The sequence below is a fragment of the Podarcis pityusensis genome (assembly GCF_964106645.2).
Source record: "Podarcis pityusensis genome assembly, chromosome: 8".
Taxonomy (NCBI): Eukaryota; Metazoa; Chordata; class Lepidosauria; order Squamata; family Lacertidae; genus Podarcis; species Podarcis pityusensis.
Window position 1 is genome coordinate 80,885,950 of NC_138033.1, and position 21,350 is coordinate 80,907,299.

Consider the following 21,350-nt stretch of genomic DNA (forward strand, 5'->3'; position numbering starts at 1 on the left):
GACTGGAAACAAGCCACTTTCCCGGGAAGAATTAAAGCACCAGATTTGAGCTGAGAACATTGCCAAGGCAGAAGGGACAGATGGTTACTGAACACAAAAAAGGAGGGCGGGGAGGCAGAACAGGAGCAGGAAGTGGTTGGAAGTTAAGGAAGGAAGGAGCTGGGATAATGTGTGGAGGAGCTCTTATTAGTGAAGGTCGCCAGGGTGATGAGATGTCTGGCTGTTGCAGGCTGCCCTGCAAAGATTCTGCAGGGAAAGGGAATCTAGGAAGGTACCTTAAAGGCAAGGATGCCTCTAAATACCAATTGCATTGAATTAAATTGAATCACAGGTGGGGAGAGCCCTGCTGTTGAGCTCAGGTCTTACTTGCAAGATTCCCTTTAGGGCATCTGTGAGAACTAGATTGGACTGGATCAAGGTTTCCCAAACTCCAGCTGTTTCTGGACTACAACTCCCATCATCCCTAGCTAGCAGGAACAGCGGTCAGGGATGATGGGAATTGGTAGTCCAAAAACAGCTGGAAACCCAAGACCTCAGACTTAGGTTTGAAGCTGCAAAGCAAGGACTCTGGAGAAACCAAGATGCACCTGGGAAGATCTTTGCCAGCATATTCCAGATCTTATATAGCAAGGATGTGGGACCTCTGGCCCTCCAGGTGTTGAGGGAATAGAACTTCTATCAGCGCCAGGCAGCATGACCAACGATGATGATGGGAGTTGTAGTCCAACTTGAGGAGCCCTGCCCCTGTTCCAGCAGCCTTTCCTTCTAGTGAGCCCTGGCAGTGCTGTTGCTGGACTCCTTCCTGCTGATGGTACTTTTATGACCTGACTTTGTCTGTGGGATGTGCTTAATCTGAAGTAGTGCCCGGAAAGGCCAGAGGTTCAGAATGACAAGGGGAAGACAAAAGATCTTGGGAGGCCCACCTGAAAAGTGTAACATTTGTCCTTGAGAGATGAGTGGGGTGGGATGAAGACACACTGTGCCTGTGACATCCAGCAAAGTGGCCATCTCCAACGGACAGGTCAGACTTGGTTTTGTCCCAAGCTCTTTTGCCAGTTTTCTTAAGCCAACACTGCTAGTCACCCAAAGGAGGCAGCCAGCTTTGCACTGGGCTGTGAATGCCAAGGAGAGAAGGAAGTGCTCCAGGATGGGATCTAAATGGAGGATGGGGAGGTAACATTTTCCAACTGAAGACTTTGGGGGAAAGGCATTTGGATCACAGAACTGCCCTGTCGCTTCGGGCTGCTGTTCTGAGGGGGCATTCAGCCTTTGGCAGACCATGGATGGCTGCATGAGTGGTTTTGGTAAACCTCTTGTATCTGGACTCAAGCACTGCTGCTAAAACAATGCTGTGCCATTTAAAGTCTTTTCTCCCTGCCCTGTAGAAGCACATGGGTCTCCACAGCAGGGCGTGTGTCTCTACTGTGTGCTCCTGCACATCTGTGCACCATCCCAAAGTGTTAATGCCAAGCGAGAGCCCAGATGGCAGACACCTCCTGCATTTTCACCCTAGACCATGGATCACAGGATCCCCGCTGCCCAGGCTGCTGCCTGGCTCAGTTTTACGTGTTGTAGTCTGGGTACACAAAATACATCTTATTTATAAAAGGAACCTTCTAAACCTCTGTGAATTAAGGAGTGAGGAGCAGGAGAGCGAGGGTGGAATGTAGCAGACAAAAGTGAGATCCTGACGTTTTCTTGAAATGAAGGTGGTCCTCTGAATAGAATCATAGAGTTGGAAGAGACCACAAGGGCCATCGAGTCCAACCCCCTGCAACCTCAACACTTCCAGCAGCTGCCTGCCTAATCCACCAACATGGCCATCTCTCCCGCCCCGGCCATCTCCCCCCAGAAAGAACTGGGCCAGATATGTGGGCATCTGATAAAAGACCTAGGTCAATGCAGAGCACGTGTTTTGCATGCAGAAGGTCCCAGGTATGGCTGGGCAGAGACGCCTGCCTGCAACCTTGGAGAGTCACTGCTGCCAGTCAGCAAAAACAACGCTAAGCTACATGGACCGATGGGTCTGACTCAGCACAAGGCAATTTCCTATGTTCCTAGGGTTTTGTGGAAATGAAGAATTTAATTAAATCCAACTGGGCATCATCAACAAGTTTGGGAAACAGTGGCCAAAAGATTCCCAAGCCCTCTGTTGAGGTGGTGCTTCAGGGCACTTCTGAGCTGCAAGCAGGACCCTCTTGGCCCATGACAGAGCTGGGGCTATGCTGGGATGGCTCTGGGGAGCAGGCTTCTCTCTCCCGCATTCCAACCCCCCAGGCCCCAGCCCCACACTTTGTGGGTGTCTGCAAAAGACCACACCCCAGACAGGTGTCAAGAGTCTACTTTTTATTTTAACAAACAGCATGTTCCTTTGCTTAATGGCTCTACTCATTTGCTCTACTTAGATTGTTCTCGGTCATTTTCTTTTCTCTTTTTTTTTCCTTTAAAAAAAAGGGAGGGGGAACAAATGACGAAACCTGGTGTTCGTTCCCCCCCCCCCCGCTCTTTCTTTACAGAACAAGTTTCAAAAGCTGGATTCAAAAAGAACTTTATGTAAGCTTGGTTTTCAGGCGACATTGAAACACTGGGGGTGGGGAGCATCTAAGCTAGAAAAAAAAACACACAAGAAAACACAACAAGGTAATGAAGAAGGCGTCTGTGGGGAAGCCCCCCGCCCCCCCCCATCTGGCACCCAACTCTTTTTCTGAGAAGACTTGCTCACCCCAGGGGGTTCACTGGCCTGCAAGAACCAAGCAAGGCACCCAAAAGGCGGGAGGAGGAGGGAGGAGGAGGAAGAAGTGCCCTGTTCAGAAAGTCTTCCCGGGGATCCTTTCCACTTTCTAAAAATATAAAAATCTTCTTCTGCAACCTGTTTCAAAAGCCCAAAATTCAAAGGCAAGGTGACCCTGTACAGATTAACCTTCTCCTTATTTTTTATTTTCAAAAAGAACAGTTCTATGTTACTGATTAAAGGTTCTGGAGGGGAAGGGGTCAGGTAGATGGGAGAGGGGGAGAGGGGAAGAGGGTGGGTGGCGAGAAGGCAAAGAGGGCAGGACCTAGATCTAAGGGGAGACGCTTGGATTATTAAGTGCCACTTTGACTAGCTGGCTTTCACCGCTGCTGAAGGAAGTGGGGGGAGAAGAAAGAGATGTTTGAAAGCATCAGGAGGAAGAGACAAAGGTGGCCTTGCACTTCGCAAGCAAGCGTGTGAGATCCCCACCCCCTGGTGCCCTGCCACTCCGGAGGGAGAAGGGGTTACTTTTTGGCTCTCAGGGACTTGCGCATGGTGGTCTTGCTCTTCTTGGCCGAGGGCTTCAGGTCCTTCCTTGCGCTGGCGGCTGAGGAGGGCTTCTTGGGGGCAGAGAGAGTCTTGAGGGCCGGGCGGGGTGGGGCAGCTGGCTTGGCTTTCTTGGCCTTGGGGGCCTTGACCTTGGGAGGGGGTGCTTTGGCCTTCCCACGACGGGCCACGGGGGCTTTGCGGGGCTTGGGCTTGGCCTCCCGCCGCTTTGCCAGTGGGGGGGCCCTATTCCGGGCCTTCGGTGGGGGCCGCTTCTGCATCCTGCCAAGGAAAGGAAAAGCTCTCAGGACGGGCCCTGCACCCCCAGCCCCTGACTCTTCACAGCAGGCTAGGTGGCCCAGGAGGGCTGCCATGACTGTTAAAACTACTTGGACCCAAAAGCGCCCCCCAACAGATACCTTTTCCTTGGAGGGGGCTCTTCCTCCTCTGACTCCTCCTCGGACTCCTCCTCTTCCTCTGACTCTTCCTCTTCATCCTCCTCTGACTCTTCCTCTTTCTGTTTCTCTGGAAACAGGACACCGGGGCTGTAGGGAGGAAAAGAAGGAACACCCCCAAGAGGAAATAATCAACTCACCAGGTGGGAAAGTGGAGCTCAATGGGAGCAAAAGGGGCCGGATCCTCCTCTCTCCCATACCTTTAACCAACCAAGGCTTTAGAACAGGGAGGGGGAACTTTGGCCCACTTGGGGGGGGGGTGTCCAGTTTTGCCCGCAAAGTCACTTCCCCCAGGCCCACCTGTCACAGGCCCACCTGTCAATCATCTGATGTCAGCTGGTAGCCAGGGAGAAGTGGGAATCAATCCTACTAATGGCTGCTTCACCAGGGGGCCGCCACCTATCAGTCACCTGACATCAGATGATTGGCGGTTGGGGGCCTGCGGGGTGGGAGATGAAACGATCTGGACTCGCCAATCAAAAAGGTTCCCACTCCTTCCGTTAGAGAGTCAGCTGGAGGACAGGTGTGTTTGTGAGAATAAGCTTGGCTCGAGTATTTAAAGCATATCCTCAACTTTTCCCGCTCACCTTGCCCTGTCCCACATTGCACCTTGGAATCTCAGGTGCTTCCTCCTAAGGCAGAGGTTGCCCCCCCAACCCCGTTACCTGGGATAGTAGGGGAAACACAGCTGGAAGGTGCCACTGAAGCCCTTCCCGGAAATCTGCTCCATCCAGCCGTACTTCTCACACTTCTGCAGGGTCCTCTTCAGTAGGTGGACTGTGGGGAGGGAGGGGGATGGCACCATCAGGAGGGGCACCAGCCGCTTGAGCTTAGCACACCCCCAACAAATCCCTTCCCTGCCACGGAATGGCCTTTTTTGCAAGCCCTGTTACTTGGGATTCTGACAAAGAGGCCAATTTTGAGCTGCCTGTGTGCTCGGGTTGGGGAGGGGTTCGAGAGTTCAGGCCAAAGCTCCAAGGCAGGACCTCTGAGCATCCCAACCTTTGCTCTTCCCAAGAAGCCGATTCCTACTGCCCCACCCCCACCCCCGCGGCATGGCTGCCAGAGCAACTGGAAAGCTTGCCTTCATCTACCTAGCAACAGTTTATGCTAAATGCCTCCCCACTCCACCCCTGCTCATCCCTACTTTTTTTTTAAGGTGAACTTTGGCATGAACTTGCACCCAGCACCTTCTCCAAAGGGAACAAAAATCCCAAAGGAACAAAAATCAGATTCCAAACTGCCTCTCTCTAAGCCCTTTCAAAACATAGGTCAAAATTGGGCCCCAAAGCCTTTGTCTGTCTGTCTGTCTCTCTGTCTGCTCCCCTATATTTGCAATGAGTATTCTGAGCCAAGTGGAGGGGCTTTTGCTTCAACCACTGCCCCTGCCCCCAAGATGCCTGAGGCAGGGCGGAAAAAGCACTCTGGCTTTGTGTTGAAGGAGGAAATAATCCAGGCACAGACTGTGAGATATGAGCAGCAGCCCACGGACTTCTCCTTGTGGCGGACAGAACAGGCTGCCTTGAAAGGGCAGCTAGAAGGGAGCCCATGTGGAGAACTGGGGGGTGGCGGCTTCCATTAAGCCCTGTGCCCTTGCCAAGGCTCAGTGTCTTTTCAAGAGCAGGCGCTCTCCTGGAACAAAAATATGCACGCGCGCACACACACACACACAGCCTGCACACGCTTTCTCCCAGCAGATCTCCTGCAAACCTCAACACTGGGCTATTTTAAAACCCAAGATCTGAGAGGGGGAACCTGGGCTGTAAAGACAATCAATGGAAGAAGGGAGTGAGGGAGGATCGTGCAGGCATTTCATTTGCCTAGGCTCTGCTCCTGCAACGTAACCCCTGTCCTGGTTGCTCTTTGAAGCCCTCACCCTAAACCCACTTAACCTCCAAGGCTCTTCTCTGGAGATGTAAATCTCCAGAAACCAGGGGCCCTCAGTAATCCAAGCACCACCAACCTTCCCTACACCTGACAACAGGTGGCGATGGCTGGTTGCCACACTCATCTTTTCCTATTTCTATAGATCTGGGCGCCCCAGAGAGATAAGAGGAAATACACTGGAGGGGTTTGGACTAGATAACCCTCAGGGTGCCTTCCAACTCTACGAGTCTGCGATCTATGCATTAGCCCCAAAGTTAGAGGCTTGTAGCCTGTGCACAAACCAATGAAATGTGTCAGTCTCCTTCCCACCCCTGCCATACCCCACGGCTGGGCCCTGCTGGTATTCACTTTGGCCAGTGAGGGGGCCTCCCAGATGACAGGGGGATTCTTTAGCTGCGATTCTTGCATTGCAGGGGGCTGGAGCAGATTATCCTTGGGGGGTCCCTTCCAACTCTACAATGTTACACTTCTATGACTTTGCCTGCTTGCGTCTGTGGAACTAGCTCTCTCCCCCAGTGTGGTGTAGTGGTTAAGAGCGGTGGACTCGTAATCTGGTGAACCGGGTTCGCGTCCCTGCTCCTCCACCTGCAGCTGCTGGGTGACCTTGGGCCAGTCACACTTCTCTGAAGTCTCTCAGCCCCACTCACCTCACAGAGTGTTTGTTGTGGGGGAGGAAGGGAAAGGAGACTGTTAGCCGCTTTGAGACTCCTTCGGGTAGTGATAAAGCGGGATATCAAATCCAAACTCTTCTTCTTCCCCCCCTCTGTGCCTCCTTACCTTGGAAGCTGGAGTTTGACCCGGGGTGATTCTCCAGAACATATTTCTTCAGAGCAGTGGTGGAGCAGGTCTTGGGCTCATTCATGGCCGCAATGGCGGAGAGGATGGCATCTTCCATCAGGCTCCCACCCAGAAGGGGCTTCTCCCCAGATTTCTTCAGCTGAAACAGACAGTCGTTATGGTAAACCCCAGCCCAAACCAGACGCACCCCCCAAGCTGCTTGCTCTTGGCAGGCCAATGGAGGAGGGGAGCCAGAGGGAGTCAAGTTAAAGGGAGCTGGGCTGCTCTCCCCCCCCCCCCCACACCTGGAAAGTTCCAGAAGCTCCTTTGCCTGTGATCTGCTCCAACTGGCCCTTCTCCACTGCTCTCTGCAGAGCATTCTTCAGCAACTGGGGTCTGTGGGAGGGAAGAAAAGGAGCTTTAAGGCCATGATTGGCAGAGAGAGCGGCAAAGACCACACAGTCCCTATCTCCCAGCAGCAGGGAGAGCCTGCTGAAAAGAGGGAGGATGGCTGAAACAGCCTCCCAGGAGGAAGAGTGATGCTTCTTTCCTGGGCCCGAGGCTGACACAAAGCCCTCCTGGGTGGCCCTTCCTTGAAGTGGAGGAGATTCTGCTCCCTCACGGGATGCAGAATGGCTTGTTCTGTCCACAGGCTGTGAACTGGAGCACAAAACCCTCGCACAGACTACCAGCCAAGTAGCTACACCCCCCCCCCCCGTTTTAAAAATCCAAGTATACTTCAAAACATTTGGAATAAACCTAGAAGAGTTTAAGGATTCCTTTTTTGTGGGGAGGAGGATCACAGGAGCAGTGGGGCGAAACTAATTTTGTTTTTTTAAAATAATTTTTATTAACCGGCCAATCAAATCAAATTAAATCACATCACATAAGTTCCGAATTACAAAGCCAAATTTTAAATTTTGTTGGGGGGACCCATATTTCAAGATCTGAAGGGGGATTCTGATCATCTTCTTGCTACTGCGTTAATGTCCAAATCAGTCCAAACAAAGTTCATAATTCTATCCAATCATATCTTGCTGTTTCCACATCACATCTTGTTTATATATTTTCTCTTTTTTCTTTATGATCTCTTCTGATAGTCTCCTTAAGCCGATAAACACCAATAATAATAATAATAATCCTGTGTGAATTTTCCGTTCTTCCATTCCTCAAATCGAGATGGTTTCCATATATCATCGCCTTCATAGATAACATCGCTCTTTCCATCTCGCCAACCTGTCACTCTTGAGTCCCTCTGAGGAGTTTCACCCACAATATATAAACAGCTCTATTTCTCTCTTTCTTCTCCCAGACTCAAGACCTCCGACAGAACTTCCCAATATGGCGACGGCATTTTTAACTGCGTCATTCCCAAGCTCTTATACATTCCTCGCTCTTCTTAAAACATGCTTTGGTTCGAAAGTTTATCTCCACACAGCCTTAAATCCACAGCTTAAATCCTTAAAACGACATTTCTGACTCATAACTCGTGAGGGGAGGGGATTCTTGTTAATCACATAAGAAAAGAAAGGAAAGTTTTTTTTCCCCCCTCCCCCATCAGTCATTTGCCATACCGTGTCTTGGCGTATCTTCTCATGTTTTATTCTTGTCTTGTTTTATCAGAGATCTCTTCTATAGCAGTCTTTACTCCCCCTCCTTCCTTGAAATATGTGCATTCCTTCATCCAAATTGTTTTCTTTTGAAATTCTTGCAGCTAGTGCCGCGAATCAGGGACGGCGTCCAGAAGTGCCGGAATCCCACAGGAGGGCTTTGTGCCTAGTGCCCCCATCCCCACAAATTCGGGGGTGGTATAGGGCACAGCAGGCAAGGGCAGTCCCCCCCACCGTCCTGGGGGGGTTAGGGAGGCTAATTACTCCCATCATAGCCTCCAAATCACCTCGTGTGGGTCGGAGAGATGTTATTGTCAGCCATCTTCCGATGCGCCCCCTAGTGGTCCCCTCGGGGCGAAACTAATTTTGAGCAGGAGCGAAAGCTGCCTTCTACCATGCCTGGCTGTTTGCCCACTGAGCTCAGAATTGAGCTTTCTTTACAGCTCAGGGGTGGAGCACCTGCCTTTCGTGCAGGGAGCCCCAGGTTCAGTCACCACTGAGCTGTAAAGAAAGCCATTTCCTCTGCTCTGGCTACAATGGCGGGACACTCTGAACACCCCACAGGTACATGTCTCAGGTGAGAACATCAGTTCGTACCCAAAGTTAGTCCTACTTGAGTAGATGCAACTGATGGACATGGCTCAGTTCCTCTCACTGAAATGGGTCCACTTCTGTGAACATGGTACCACCCGTGTTCCCAACAGGGAATAATCCTTTGCTGCCAATGCCAAGTCGGAAGTTGTTGAAGAGTCGTGCCCAGCCACCTGCTGTCACAGAGGGCAGAGCCTAAAGCAAGAAGTCCCGGCTGGTTGGCCAGCCAGTGCCTCCTTCCTGCCCTCCCCCTTCCAGCCCTACCTGATGTCCACCTTCAGCTTCGGGTAATACTGGGAGACATATTTCTTGATCAAGCTGTAGGATGCCTCCTTCGGCTCGCAGAGGCGTGTAAAGGCCAGCGGGAGGATGTCTTCCAGCTTCACCTGCTGCTCTGGGCCGGACGCCGAAGAAGAGCTCCGCTGTGGAGGAGAGAGGTCGGAAGCAAAGCAAGTATTCATTTCTTCTAATGCATTCCTAGCCCCGTTTTCTACATGTTGTTTACAAAGCAATTGTCTGTGCTAATCACCACGCCCACATCACATGCTTAAAGCACATCCCACTCCCCAGCAAAGAATCCCAGCAACTGTAGTTTACCCCCACACAGCTACATTTCCCACAACCCTTAAACTACAGTTCCCATAATTCATTGGCGGAAAGTCATGTGCTTTAAATGTATGTGGCAAATGTGGCTTTTATCTCAAAGATTATGTATGTTTACTGTAATCCTTTGCCATCAACAGACATGGAAAAGGGTCTGCCACTAGTTCTTCAAGTGCTTCCACCACTGTGGAACGTGTGCCTTCTTCAGAGCTCTTGAAGGGATACAAGACCTGATTCAGACAAGACCCCTTGTTAGTTCCTTCAAAGTATGGAGGATTTCAACTGTGCACACTAATTACGAGTTTTGCTACCTCAACTCCTAAACCTCCCCCAGGCCCCTCAGCATTACCTTCCGGTCCCTGGATTTGGGGGCCGTTTTCCCTGAGTTCGGGGCCACCACAAAGCTCCCAGAGGCTCCTTTTCCTTTCACCTGGCATGGAGAAAGAGGGGTCCAGTTCAGGCACCAGGCAAACTTTCCTTAGGAGGAAAGGCTGGGAAAGCTTCCCTATGCCATGCTGGCAGATGCTTTCCTCAGGCCTACTGTAAATTGGTTTTAGTGGTACATTTAACACCTTTGTTCCCTGCCCCTGAATTCTCCTTGGGACCGAGTGTTGGACAAAACAAATGCATTTCCTTCTCTTAGCTTCTAAGATGCTACTTTAAACCACATCAGGGCACTGTTTCTCTAGTAATCTATCCAACATTTTTGTAGTCTCTTTGCCTAAGTTAACTGTGCCCCTAAAAGCTCAGCCATTTTGTTTCTCTCTCCCAACTTGTTCTGACAAGGTGTCTCCCATTTCTCTCTCTTTAGCTCTGCTCATCCTGTAAATAAATAGTTTTTGCCAAGACAAAGCTGCTTCTGCATGAATAAAGCCTTTGAACTCTGGAAAATGTAAGTGATTGTTTCAGTCTTAACACACCCAATCTGCAAGCTCTCCTAATGCTGGGCAGGCTAGAGAGAAATAAGCAAGCAAAAGAACCCTTGACCCACACCCAACTCACCTGCCGAATGACCCCTCGCTCTAGCTCCCTCTTGAGGGCCTGCTTGAGGAGGTAGCCCCTCCTCTCCAGCTCCAGTGAAGGGTACTTATGGATGATGTACTTCCGGATGGCCACAACTGATGCCCCGCCTTTCTGATAGCATGCCTGGAAGGAGAAGAGGCACCTGTGACTAGGCTTACCCTATGCCAGTTGCTGGGGAAAATCACACCGAGGTGTCTGCTGGGTATAGTGAGAACAGGAAGATGGCCTGATCTGGCTGTATCTTTCTTGCACAGTTTCAAGACGGGGTGCTTCATAACCTTACCTGGAGCGACTAGGGGGTCAATACCATCTAGCTCAGGGTTACCAGATGGACTAGCAGGGGCTTTTCACTCGCAGGATTCTCCCAGGACAACTAGCAAAGCCCAGGCTGCTCATGACTTGAGCCATTCTCCCTTTCTCACTCAAATCAGGGTGCTCTCATAGCCATACGCTGCCTTCCTAAAGTGTGTGCGTGTGTGCATTCCCCCCACCTCCACATGAAATGTGATGGTGGCAGATTTCTGACAGCATCCCAAACAAAGCCCTCTATAAAGATATTTTAAGCCTGGAGGACTTCCTATAGGAAACTGGGAGGTCCAACTGGCAGGTGTCAAGGGCGTCTCCTGGCCCAAAGGTTGAACGCTGACCACAGCAGAGCTGTGCCCTTTGAGCTGGGAGGCAGGGGCGTTTGCACTGGTGCTGACGGAGAGAGCAATTATTATCAATGATTTATTAATCGCCTTCTAAACAATCCGTTTCAAGGCGACCTATGCAGTAAAAACACAGAAACAGCAAATATGTTTAAACCAGCGGTGCAACTGGCACTCTATTCCTGGGGAGTGAAAGGTGACAAAAAACACCACATACCTGGGGGCGGGGAAGAGGCACAAAGAGAAAGGAAGAGCAGCAAACCCACAAGAAGCCCACCCTTTGTGCTCACCTTGATTGCCTCAATCAAAATGGCATCCATCTTGGGGCGAGAAGAAGCTGCCATATGCGTCTGCTTCTGTGCTCTGGCTAGCTGGCTGGCAGAGAGGGTGGCCCAGGCAGGGATGGTCTTCTTGACTTTCTTCTTCTCCTCTTTGACTTGATCCTTCTCCCTTTACACACACAAAGGGAGAGACTCAAAACTTATGCAGGAATCCCAGAAGCCCAAATACATTTTCTGCAGCTCAGGGGAGCTCTGAGTTCACAGAAAAGCAGAGAGCTGGAATCAGAAGAACTGGGCAACTGAATGTTGGACATGGCCTTATACAAAGCCACTTCCACTTAGCCCAGGACTGCATCCCCCAAATTGTCAGGGAAGGATGGCAGCTCAGAGGTTGAGCACCTGCTTGGTATGCAGAAGGCCCCAGGTCAATCCCTGGCTGCATCTCCAGGTAGGCTTGGCAGAGACATTGGCATAGCCTTTGCCCCCGGGTATGGACTGCCCCCACCCCTTACTCCTTTTTGGCTTCCTCGGCAGGCTTTGCCTCTCCTTCCTTTTCCTCCACTTCGGGCTCCTTGGGTGGCTCTGCCTCATTGGGTGCGGCTGGTGGAGTTTCATTCTCTTGCTCCTCTACAGTCGAAGCAGATTCCTCTGAGCTGACATCAGGATCTGAGAGGGAAGAGGAAGAAGAGGGCCATGTGCAAATTACATGCAAAGGACAAAACGCACCCACACCCACTGCAGTTGGGCCAACAGGCCCTGCCTGAGGAATGCCACAATGGGACAGATCGACCTTGGCTCCTTCTGCTATGTCTCCTGACTGAAGTGACTGCTCACAAGCAGGCAGGATGGCAAAAGCAATCAGCTGGTAGCCAGAGGCAGACGGGGGGGGGGTTGCCCACTGGTGGGCTATTGGGAACTATAGGTAGTGACGGAGTTGCCTTTTTGGTACCTTTCAACCTCCTTCACTTATAAGCTGATGAGTTGGAGGGCAGCCACTGGCTCAATCGGCAACTGGGGCTCAGTTTCCATCCCCAATACTCTGCAGGGTGGGTGTGGTGGTGAGGACAGGCTATAGTCCAGGGGCTGAGCCCGTGCTTTGCCTGTACAAGGTGGTCTTCTTGGTGGTACGACCACGGGGGAATACCCAGTTGGCAGTGAGCCCAGTTGCTGGGGACGGTTCTCACCCCTTGTGGAACGCTCTTCCTGGTGACGTATGCCCGTTTGTGCCATTACTGATTTCCAGGAGGAAATCTAAAAACATCCCTTGGCCTTGGATGGCTGAAAGGTAATGTTTCAGGCAACTCTGAACTCACTGGTTGGGGGAACACTTTTCAAAACTGTTTTTATTGAAATTGAAATACTTTATTGTCACTTGTACAACTTGTATACAGTGATATTACATGAGCACCCCCCACTCTGCTCTCTTAGTATCTCTATTTTTCTGTTTTAGAACACTTCTCCAAACAAAAACCAAAAAAAGGAAAGGAAAAAAAGAACCACTTTAATTTAATAAAATTCATACACCTCTTGATTGTAAAAACAAGGAACCCAAACCAGTTTACAAAAAATATTGTTCCTATTTTTCTTATTAGGAAGGGTGGGATGCAAACTGAAATAATAAATGCTATTAAAAATAACATAATGCATCAAACTTTCCAAACTCCCACCTGATTCTCTGTGTGTCTCATACATACACATACAATTTCAGTAGATCCCCAAGGGTCAACTTATAAAACAGTGATGGTTCTCTGGCTGAAAGGACAAGGCTGCATGTGAATCAGCCCTGCCACCACCACTTGACCACAGACCAAGGAGGACAACAGGTGGGAGTGGGAGTCTTTACCTGGCTTGGCCTCCTCCCCTTCAGCAGGTTTGCTTTTGGGAGGAGTTTCCCGAGCAGAAGAATTCACGGCCCGGCGGATGGGCATGGTGGCGTCTTCAGCCGTCTGGAAGGGAAACAGTGGCAAGAGCGTCACGAGGAGAGTCCAGGAGGTGCGGAGTGGGCTGGGGCAGGGGGAAGGCTCCAGAGGGAACTAGGGACACCCAGAAGGAAGCCACCATCACCCCACCATGTATTCCACCTAAGACGGAGGCAACTGCGCACAGGCTCCTTAGGAGGCAGCTGGCTCCAACTTCCTGTTTCCATCAGAACTTGTGAGCATCACAGGATGTATATACATTTTAATACGTATACAGTATATTGCTTCTGTTCAGAACGAGAAGAGCAAAGGGACCCAGCAAGGGAGGTCTCAGGGGAAGCAGGGGAAGGGATCATTGCTTTGGGATGGGGTGGGGCGGGGAGGGCAGGGGAAAGGGAAGGGGGGTGTTGGAGGCAGCCCCAACCAAGATTCCTAGAAGCAGCAGGGGAAGGAAGAGTAGAGCAGCCCTCGCAGGGGCCAGTCCAAGGGCGAGCGTGGGGAAGGGTCGGCCCCTACCTCACTCAACTTGTCCGGGGGGGCTCCCGTTAACAGTGGAAGCGCCTTACGGTGTGCGGGATCAGCTTCGGACAGATCAGTCGCCATTTTAAATTAATGTATAACCCCAACGTGAGGGTAACACTTTGGAGCCCCAGGTTTTAACCTCAAGGGGAGAGGACTTCCTAACACAGACAACCTGAAGTGCAGAAAAGATTTGGTGTGAAGGTTAACAACGAAACAAAAACAAAGGCAACTTCATCTACATCCCTATCGCGCTACTGAGCAGTCAAAGCAAAAGAAAACAACAAATTAAGCAGTTGCAGAGGAGGAGGCCAGGAAGCCCACTTTGATGGTGGTCCAACGGAGAAGCTGGAAGCTCCCGTCAGAAAACCCTGCAGGTGGGAAATGGGTTTTCCTTGCACAGATTGAGGGAGGGGTGAGGGAATGTCCTCCTCCTCTGAGGCTCCTTGCCCAGCACCCAACAGACCAAGGATGGAAGTGGAGGCCCCAGGGTAGGCAACCCAAGCAGAATGCAACCAGCTGGCATGTTGTGGGTGGAAACGTCCCCCTCCAGCCCCAAAATCTTATTCTACATGTGGAACGCTTAAAGACAACCCCACAGCTTTCGTCAGCAGAGACCTGAAGAGCCCAGCCAACCAGCTTCCACCCATTTTTACCGCAAAGCAGCTCACTGCCCTCACCTTCACCAGCTTATTTTTAAATGTCACAAACCTCCAGGCAGCACAGGGCTACCTTTAAAAACAATACCACCAGCCACCCCCCTCTAACCAACAAGGAGTTGCAGCAACAGACCCATACAGCTCCATGGTGGGGACAGCAGGGGGGAAATGAATTTGGAGTTTCAGCCCCCAATCCTGTTTCTTGAAGCAGATGAAATGTGGCACTTAGGGGAAAACAACTTCTCAGCCCCACTGCACTGTAATAGAGCTGAAAGTGGGTGGGTGGAATCCTCATTTTTCAGAATTACAACTTTTTTGGGGGGCTGAGAGGAAATAATTACCGTATTTTTCGCTCTATAACACGCACCCGACCATAACACTCACGTGGTTTTTAGAGGAGGAAAACAAGAAAAAAAATATTCTAAATGAAACAGTGGATGTATGATTTTTGTGGTTCATGCTGTGGCCACAGACATGTGATCTGACGGGGAGTTTGGAGTAGCCCAATGCAAAAATCCTGAGGATCCATGTGGATCCATGCTTTGTAACCACGTTTTTGCACCACTGCGGCCCCAGGCAACAGTCAGTGCGTGCTATGTGATCTGATGGTGAGTTTGGGGTGACCCAGTGCAAAAATCCTGAGGATCCATGTGGATTTGTGCTTTGTAACCACGTTTTAAGTGGGGAGGGAAGGAAAAGCACTCAAGGGACAAGGAGCACGCGTGGGGTGTGTGGAGAAGGATGCTGCTAATAATGCAGGAGAGGGATTTAAGGCGAGAAGGAACACGCGTGGGGTGTGTGAAGGATGCTGCTAATAATTCAGGAGAGGGGTTTAAGGGGAGAAGGAACACGCGTGGGGTGTGTGGAGAAGGATGCTGCTAATAATGAAGAAGAGGGGTATAAGGGGAGATGGTTCCTCTCCTCTCCCGCTTTGCCCCTTTAAAGCAAGCAGGCTCTGCTTTTCTCCCTTCTCCCCGCTCATCCCCGGCTTAGCGAGCTGAAAAACTTTGCTGCTATGTAGCGAGCTGAGTGGGGAGGAGAGAAGGACAGAGAGCCTGCTTGCTTTAAAGGAGCCAACCGCTTTGCTCTCCTCTCCCGCTTTGCCCCTTTAAAGCAAGCAGGCTCTCTGTCCCTCTCTCCTCCCCACTCAGCGGCTCTTCTCCCGCTTTGCTGTTTCAAAGTGAGCCACGGAGGAGGGAAGGAAGGGAACCATGGATCCTCTGCTCACGACTGCAGCAGATCCCCCCCCGCCACCCGTAGGCATTCCCTCCATAACACGCACAGACATTTCCCCTTACTTTCTAGGAGGAAAAAAGTGAGTGTTATGGTGCAAAAAATACGGTAAACTGCCTGGAGCACAAATCAGTCTTATCCCCTCCCCCCTAACCTATTTGAGGTGTGGGAAGGATGTGGGTCGGACGAGGGCAAGACATGCAACTTTCATAAAAAAAACCCCACCAGGTTAAAATGCAGGAAATGAAAAACAGCATGGGGAGGTTCTAGGCCCACCACAGGGCAAATTCCCTACATTCCTTCTGGCCTCAGGCCCCACCAACAAGAAAGGTTTTACGTCCTCTCTAGAGGGGGGGAATGGAGCTTTGATGGAGCGACTGGGAATAGAGGAGCAGAGGGGGGAAAGGCAAATGCAGGAAGACCATCCTAGATTTATCTCCCAAAGGGAACAATGCCCTGCAATCTTTCTGAATGTTTACTTCTGCCAGAAGAGACTGGAGAGAGAGACTGAGAGATCTGGGTGACATTGGGACATCTCTGCCTCTTTGAGCTCAGGCATGGTAGGGCACAGGGCCCCTTGGCTGGCACAGTCCTGTGTATGGATTTGCAAAGCGTACCTTCTTCCCCTCCTCCAAAAGACCTAGAAAAAAACTTATTTTTTATTTTAAAAAACAACCCAGATAGCCTCAGACAGCCAACATGTGTGCGTTGTTCCTGGTATCAAGTGTAGTAACCCCTCTACCCAGGCTAGCAACTGCCACCCTCTCCTTCTTTGCCTACAAAACACTCTTCTTCAGGCTGAGATTCCGAAGCATGTAACCTGTAAATTTCAAACCTTTGCTTAATCAAATGCAAGCCCCCCCCCTCACCCATTTTACTTTTCTAAAGAATACCGAAAGTGAGCATGATGTTCAGGAGAAAGTTTCATACATTTCTGTGGGACCAAAGGAACTCTTTAGGCTTTGATTTTGCTGGTGCTCTAATGCACTTTTTTAAAAAAGAGAGCTGCCCCTCCAGAGAGCCGTCGTGTTTGAATCTTGAAAAACTTTGTCTGTCTCTGCACAAGGCTGGTTTCAAAGCGTGGAAGCTACTAACAGGGTTTCCCCCTGGGAGATTAAAAGTGCTGTTGCACCAGACCCCCTAAGCACAGCATGAAAGGATTTTCTTCTACATTTTTTAATCTTGTCAAGCTGTAGTACATGCTAACAACAGTGTGGTATGGTGGTCAGAGTGTTGGTTTAGGATCAGGGAGGTCCAGGTGCAAATCTCCCCTCAGCCACAAAGCTCCCTGGGCAAACAAGGGACAGTTGCCTAACTCTCTCTTAGCCTCACCTACCTCACAGGTAGCAAGACCCTCAGGCCATGGAAAGGATCGGTTTGTCCCCGTATGTGCTAGAGGTCTCACAGAGCTCTGGGTGCGACCGAGCACCTTCTCTGTGTGGAAGGTCTCACTGCAGGTGCGTTTCAAACCACACACATTTTTCTAGGCAAAAGCGAGAATCATACAAAAGACTCCAAAGGCCCAGATTTAACTAGAAGCTTTTACATCACAAGTCATATAGGGGATTTATGACGCCAACATTTCAAACTAAAACTAGGTGGCAAAGCCACAATTGTTCCGGGAGACTTTCAGCACCTACCCAATACTCTGATCGTGTATCCCAGTCCTCCAGATGTATTGGTCTACAACTCCCATCATCCCCAGCATCATACAGCTGTGCTGGCGGGGGGGGGGGCGATGGAAGCTGCAGATCAAAACACCTGTAGGGCACCAGAGGTTGGGGAAAGCTGATGGAATCATTATTTTGCACTTATAAATCACCTGCTGTACAAGGCAATTTGCTGTTGCAGCCCTTATAGCTGTGCCCCCCCCCGTTGTAGATTAGGGGGTGCAATAAGGCTGAGAGACTTGCCTTAAGGCCACCTAACCAGCTCATAGCAGAGGCAGGATTTGCACTGGGGCATCCAAGTTGGCAGTTCGGCCACTGAGATGCTACACTCTGCCACTTCTCAAAAGAGGTTAAAAGCGTTTCCAGGAACAATGTCAGTGCCTAAATCAACACGACTCTATACTTTCCTGATGAAACACACCTACAGGAACACACCTTCCTGTGGCCCAAGCTAACTTCAGTTGGAAATTCTGTGCTGGATTAAAATAGTCCACATGGACAGCATTCCTCCTCTTCCTCCTTGTGACAGGCCTCCTGGTATCTCTGACACTGCTTGCAGGGTGGGGGAGGGATGCCTCTGTGTGCGTCTTTCCTGCTGAATCCAAAATGAAGCGGCTGGTCGAGATGAAAGAATTGTGCACTGGAACCTTAAGGAATCATCGCTTGTGGATTCTGCTATAGGCAAGACAGAGATCAGAGACCACAATGGAATTGCCACAATAATTATATATTGAGCCAGGCCTCTGGGTAGATCTAGCTCAGTGTTGTCTACACAGACTGGCAGCAATGGCTCTCCGGATTCAGGCAGCGTCACTAAAGATGCTGTCAGGGACTGAACGTGGATATTCTGCTTTCAAAACAGATGCTCTTCTACTGTGCTACGACACTTCCCTAATGAAGATCCAAGCACAGCAGTCTAGATTTTAGCTTTTCTACCGGAAACTTGGCAGGGGGTATGTGTGTTAGACGCAGCTCTTGCCTGCTTCAGCCATATAGCCCCAAAAGCAGGAGGTGGTAGGCTGGAGGAGGAAGGAGCTACAGAACCACACCTAGAATGTGATTCTGGAGTTGCTACCTCCACCTGATAACAGTTTTCAAGATTCTTCTGTGTCTTCCCCATCATCCTTGTAGTTTCCTCTTCACCACCCTCAGATCTACTGCTCCTTTATGTAACTCCCATCATTCCTCCATTGTTGCCCCTTATGCCCAGAGCACCTTACCAAACACCTGCACACCATCTGATGTGAAGTTCTGCTTCTGTGCCTCATCCACCCTAGAATGTTCAGTTCACATTGAGTTCATGAAACATCGTACCCTGACCTGTTCTTAACGCATGGTTGACCACATCTACGGAATGCGATTGTTATGTTCTTTTAAGTCATGCAATATCAATCACTAGTAATAGTTTATTAAGTCATGCAATATCAATCACTAGTAATAGTTTAATAAGGAGGTTTTCATACCTGTCTAACCATGTGTTCCCTTTCCCAACCTTTAATCTATTGATGATTAATGCCCTTGCATTGTATTTGTGTTAACCAATCAGCAACAAGCACATATGTGGCAATGCTGTAATATTCAATAAAAGGGACTCTCCGAGACATGCTCGAGAGATGCCTCCCATATGACATTTGTCACTCGTCTGTCGTTTATTTCAACCCAACACCATCACCTCTGCTCTATTTCATCCTGCAAAGCCTTCCTCAACACCCACCTCCTGGCATGACCCTTAGCTCTCACCCCTCCCTGAAAGTACACCAGGGCAATGGGCTGTGTGGAGGCCCTTCAGATGTTGTTGGACTCCAACACCTATCAGCAATGATCAGGGATCCTGGGCCCACCAACCTCTGAAACCCCTGACTTGGACCACATTATTGGACCAAACAGAGCACAGCTGCCCTTCCTCTATTTATTGCTGCCTCCCCTTTTCCTTGTGTCTCTCCTGTTCAGCATTATGCCTTCCTCAGATGCCCAGCAGCGTACAAATATCCTGGCTGGGGCTGATGGAAGTTGTAGTCAAAAAGCTTTGGAGAACACCAGGTTCCCCCTGGATTTAATAATAGATTACATTCATACAGAAGTTGCCAATGTGGTGCCCTCCAGATCTCACTGGGGTCCCCAATTCCCATGAGATAGCATGGCCAACGGTCAGGGTCAATGCTGGGAGTTGTAGTCCAGGGCACCACACTGGCTGCCAGTGGAGGCTAGGCCACTAGAGGAAAAGGAGCACTGTCCTCTGCCAGTCCCCTCCTTCCCCCTTACTTACATCCAGCTCCGTGGAATGGCTGTGCCTATCAGTTTTCCCTCCTCCTCATCGTCTCAGTGTTGCCCTTGTGGAACTCAACAGGGGGATGAATGGGTACAAAACTAGAATTTAGTTACCTCTGTCATTGGCTCTGGCACCGCCTACTGCTGGGGCTCCCCCTCCTTTCCTCCCAGCAGCCTGAAAAGGCACTGCTGTTGGCTCCCTTGGAATGACAAGCATTTCAAACTAGGGGGACCCAGCTCATTTTTGTAAAGTGCGATCGATATAAGCACTGGCGAGGCTGCATACGCAGCGCGCACATCGAAAAGCTCACCCTGCTCAAAGGCTCCTGGGAGCTGCCGTTTGCTAAGGATGCTGGGGATTATTGTAGCTCCGTGTGAGCAAGCAAACTTTGGGCGTGGGGAACGTGCATCAGCTGCCACCTAAGGCAGGTAAGCTAGGAGGAGAGGCTGGACGAGTCCGTCTTCTGCGCCAGCCGGCCAGCCTGTCAGTTAGCCAGCCATGGAAACGGACCTCTGCGGGTCGGTGCGTGTTGCTTTCTGCCTCTCGTTTCTCTCTGCGCAGCAGCAGCGAAGAGGAGGAGGAGGCGCAGGGGCTGCTTCGTAGGTCCAGTCCGGGGGCCGCTGCCAAGGTGTGCCATGAGCCCCGAGCTCCTCCCCTCCGGGCCAGAGGGGCTGGCACAGCAGCCGCGGCCACCGCCATCCAGGCCCCACGGAAGGAGCCTTCCAGGGAACCGGGGCCGCCCCGCCCCCCTGCCCGGCGCGCGGCACCGAGACCAGCGCAGGCCTCCCGAGGCCCAAAGCGTCACACGGATACAAAAAAAGCGTTATGCAAATAGGAGCGCGGGCCCAACGCGTGACCTTTGACCCCGCCCCCCTCTCCCGCCCCCCACTCACCGGCTTCAGGGCCTCCTCCTCTCCCCTCACACCCCTCTCTCTTTCGGCGAGCGAGGCACAAAGCGGCGGCGGCGGCCCCTTCAGCGACGGTATCAAGAAGCGGCGGCGACGACAGCGGCGGAACCGGAGGGGACGCTGGGGGTTCGGCGGTGGGCAGGAAGAGGCGGGGCTTACCGGGCCGGAGCAACCAATAGCCGGCGGCGAGCGCCTTTCGAACGCGCGGCGGCGGCCAACCGCCTCCTCCGAGACGCGCGTGCGCTGCGCCGCCACTCCCGTTTGTGTTTTCTTTCCCCCTCCCTTTCCTTTCCGAATAAACAAAAACGCAGCCCGGCTTTGAACGAGGGGGAAGGGCGCATGCGCGCTTTTGAGGCTGGGAGGAGGGGGAAGGGGCGGAAGCGAGCTTCTTTTGGCGGGAAAGTGTGATTCCCCCCCCCCCCAATCAGGCGACTGCGCTCTGTCTCGCGGCCAGCCACGCCCACTCCTGAGAAAGCCTCGTTCACACGGGAATTTTGTACATGCTCAGGAGACGGTGACTCTCACTTACCTCCAGCGCTCGCTGTTCCAAGGGGAAGGAATCCCCGGCAACCAGGGATTCCTTCGTGAGGGGCAGCAATCTTGACATGCTCAGAATCTCACCTGGTTTAAAAAAGCGGGTGGGAAGGAGTATATGGAATACTGTACATTTTTTAATCCTCAAGAACAATGAGATGGCTTATGCATAGAAGGACTCGCGCCAGAGAGGAAGGCAAAGGCAAGTGGAATCTGGTTGCTCTCTGCACATGCCCAGGAGATAACCAGGAGCCCATCGAAAGCAGGCGCTCTCATTTATATGGACATGGCTACTGTAAAGACTGAGAGCCAATAAGGGGGACAGGCTCATCTTTGCTTAACACTTAAAAAGAGATAAGACCTGTTGTAGCGAAACAGGGAGAAAGAAATGGTTCTGTGGCTGAAGACAAGCTCCTTATAGAAGTTCCAGAGAGACACCTGCCACATGGAATGGGAAAAAAATCCAAGGATTTTATAGAACAGGC

The 21,350-nt window shown here is 51.1% G+C and overlaps 1 protein-coding gene across 5 annotated transcripts; it reads right to left on the reverse strand.

Annotated features, from left to right (window-relative positions):
* Positions 1–2,331: 2,331 nt before the first annotated feature.
* On the reverse strand, positions 2,332–20,473 carry HP1BP3 (heterochromatin protein 1 binding protein 3). Of its 5 annotated transcripts, none has more exons than XM_081017424.1 (14): positions 20,317–20,445; positions 17,590–17,826; positions 13,590–13,767; positions 12,998–13,100; positions 11,667–11,820; positions 11,164–11,323; positions 10,203–10,346; positions 9,550–9,630; positions 8,862–9,019; positions 6,702–6,792; positions 6,397–6,556; positions 4,398–4,509; positions 3,697–3,822; positions 2,332–3,559 (listed from the first exon to the last, which is right to left on the reverse strand). In XM_081017424.1, the coding sequence occupies exons 3-14, from the start codon at positions 13,674–13,676 to the stop codon at positions 3,256–3,258; spliced, it is 1,680 nt and encodes a 559-aa protein (XP_080873550.1). In that variant the 5' UTR covers positions 13,677–13,767; positions 17,590–17,826; positions 20,317–20,445; the 3' UTR covers positions 2,332–3,255. The 5 variants fall into 5 exon arrangements, with proteins under 5 accessions (XP_080873550.1, XP_080873552.1, XP_080873551.1 ...); XM_081017426.1 differs by having other exon boundaries at positions 17,576–17,826; XM_081017425.1 differs by having other exon boundaries at positions 17,590–17,829; positions 20,317–20,442.
* Positions 20,474–21,350: the final 877 nt, after the last annotated feature.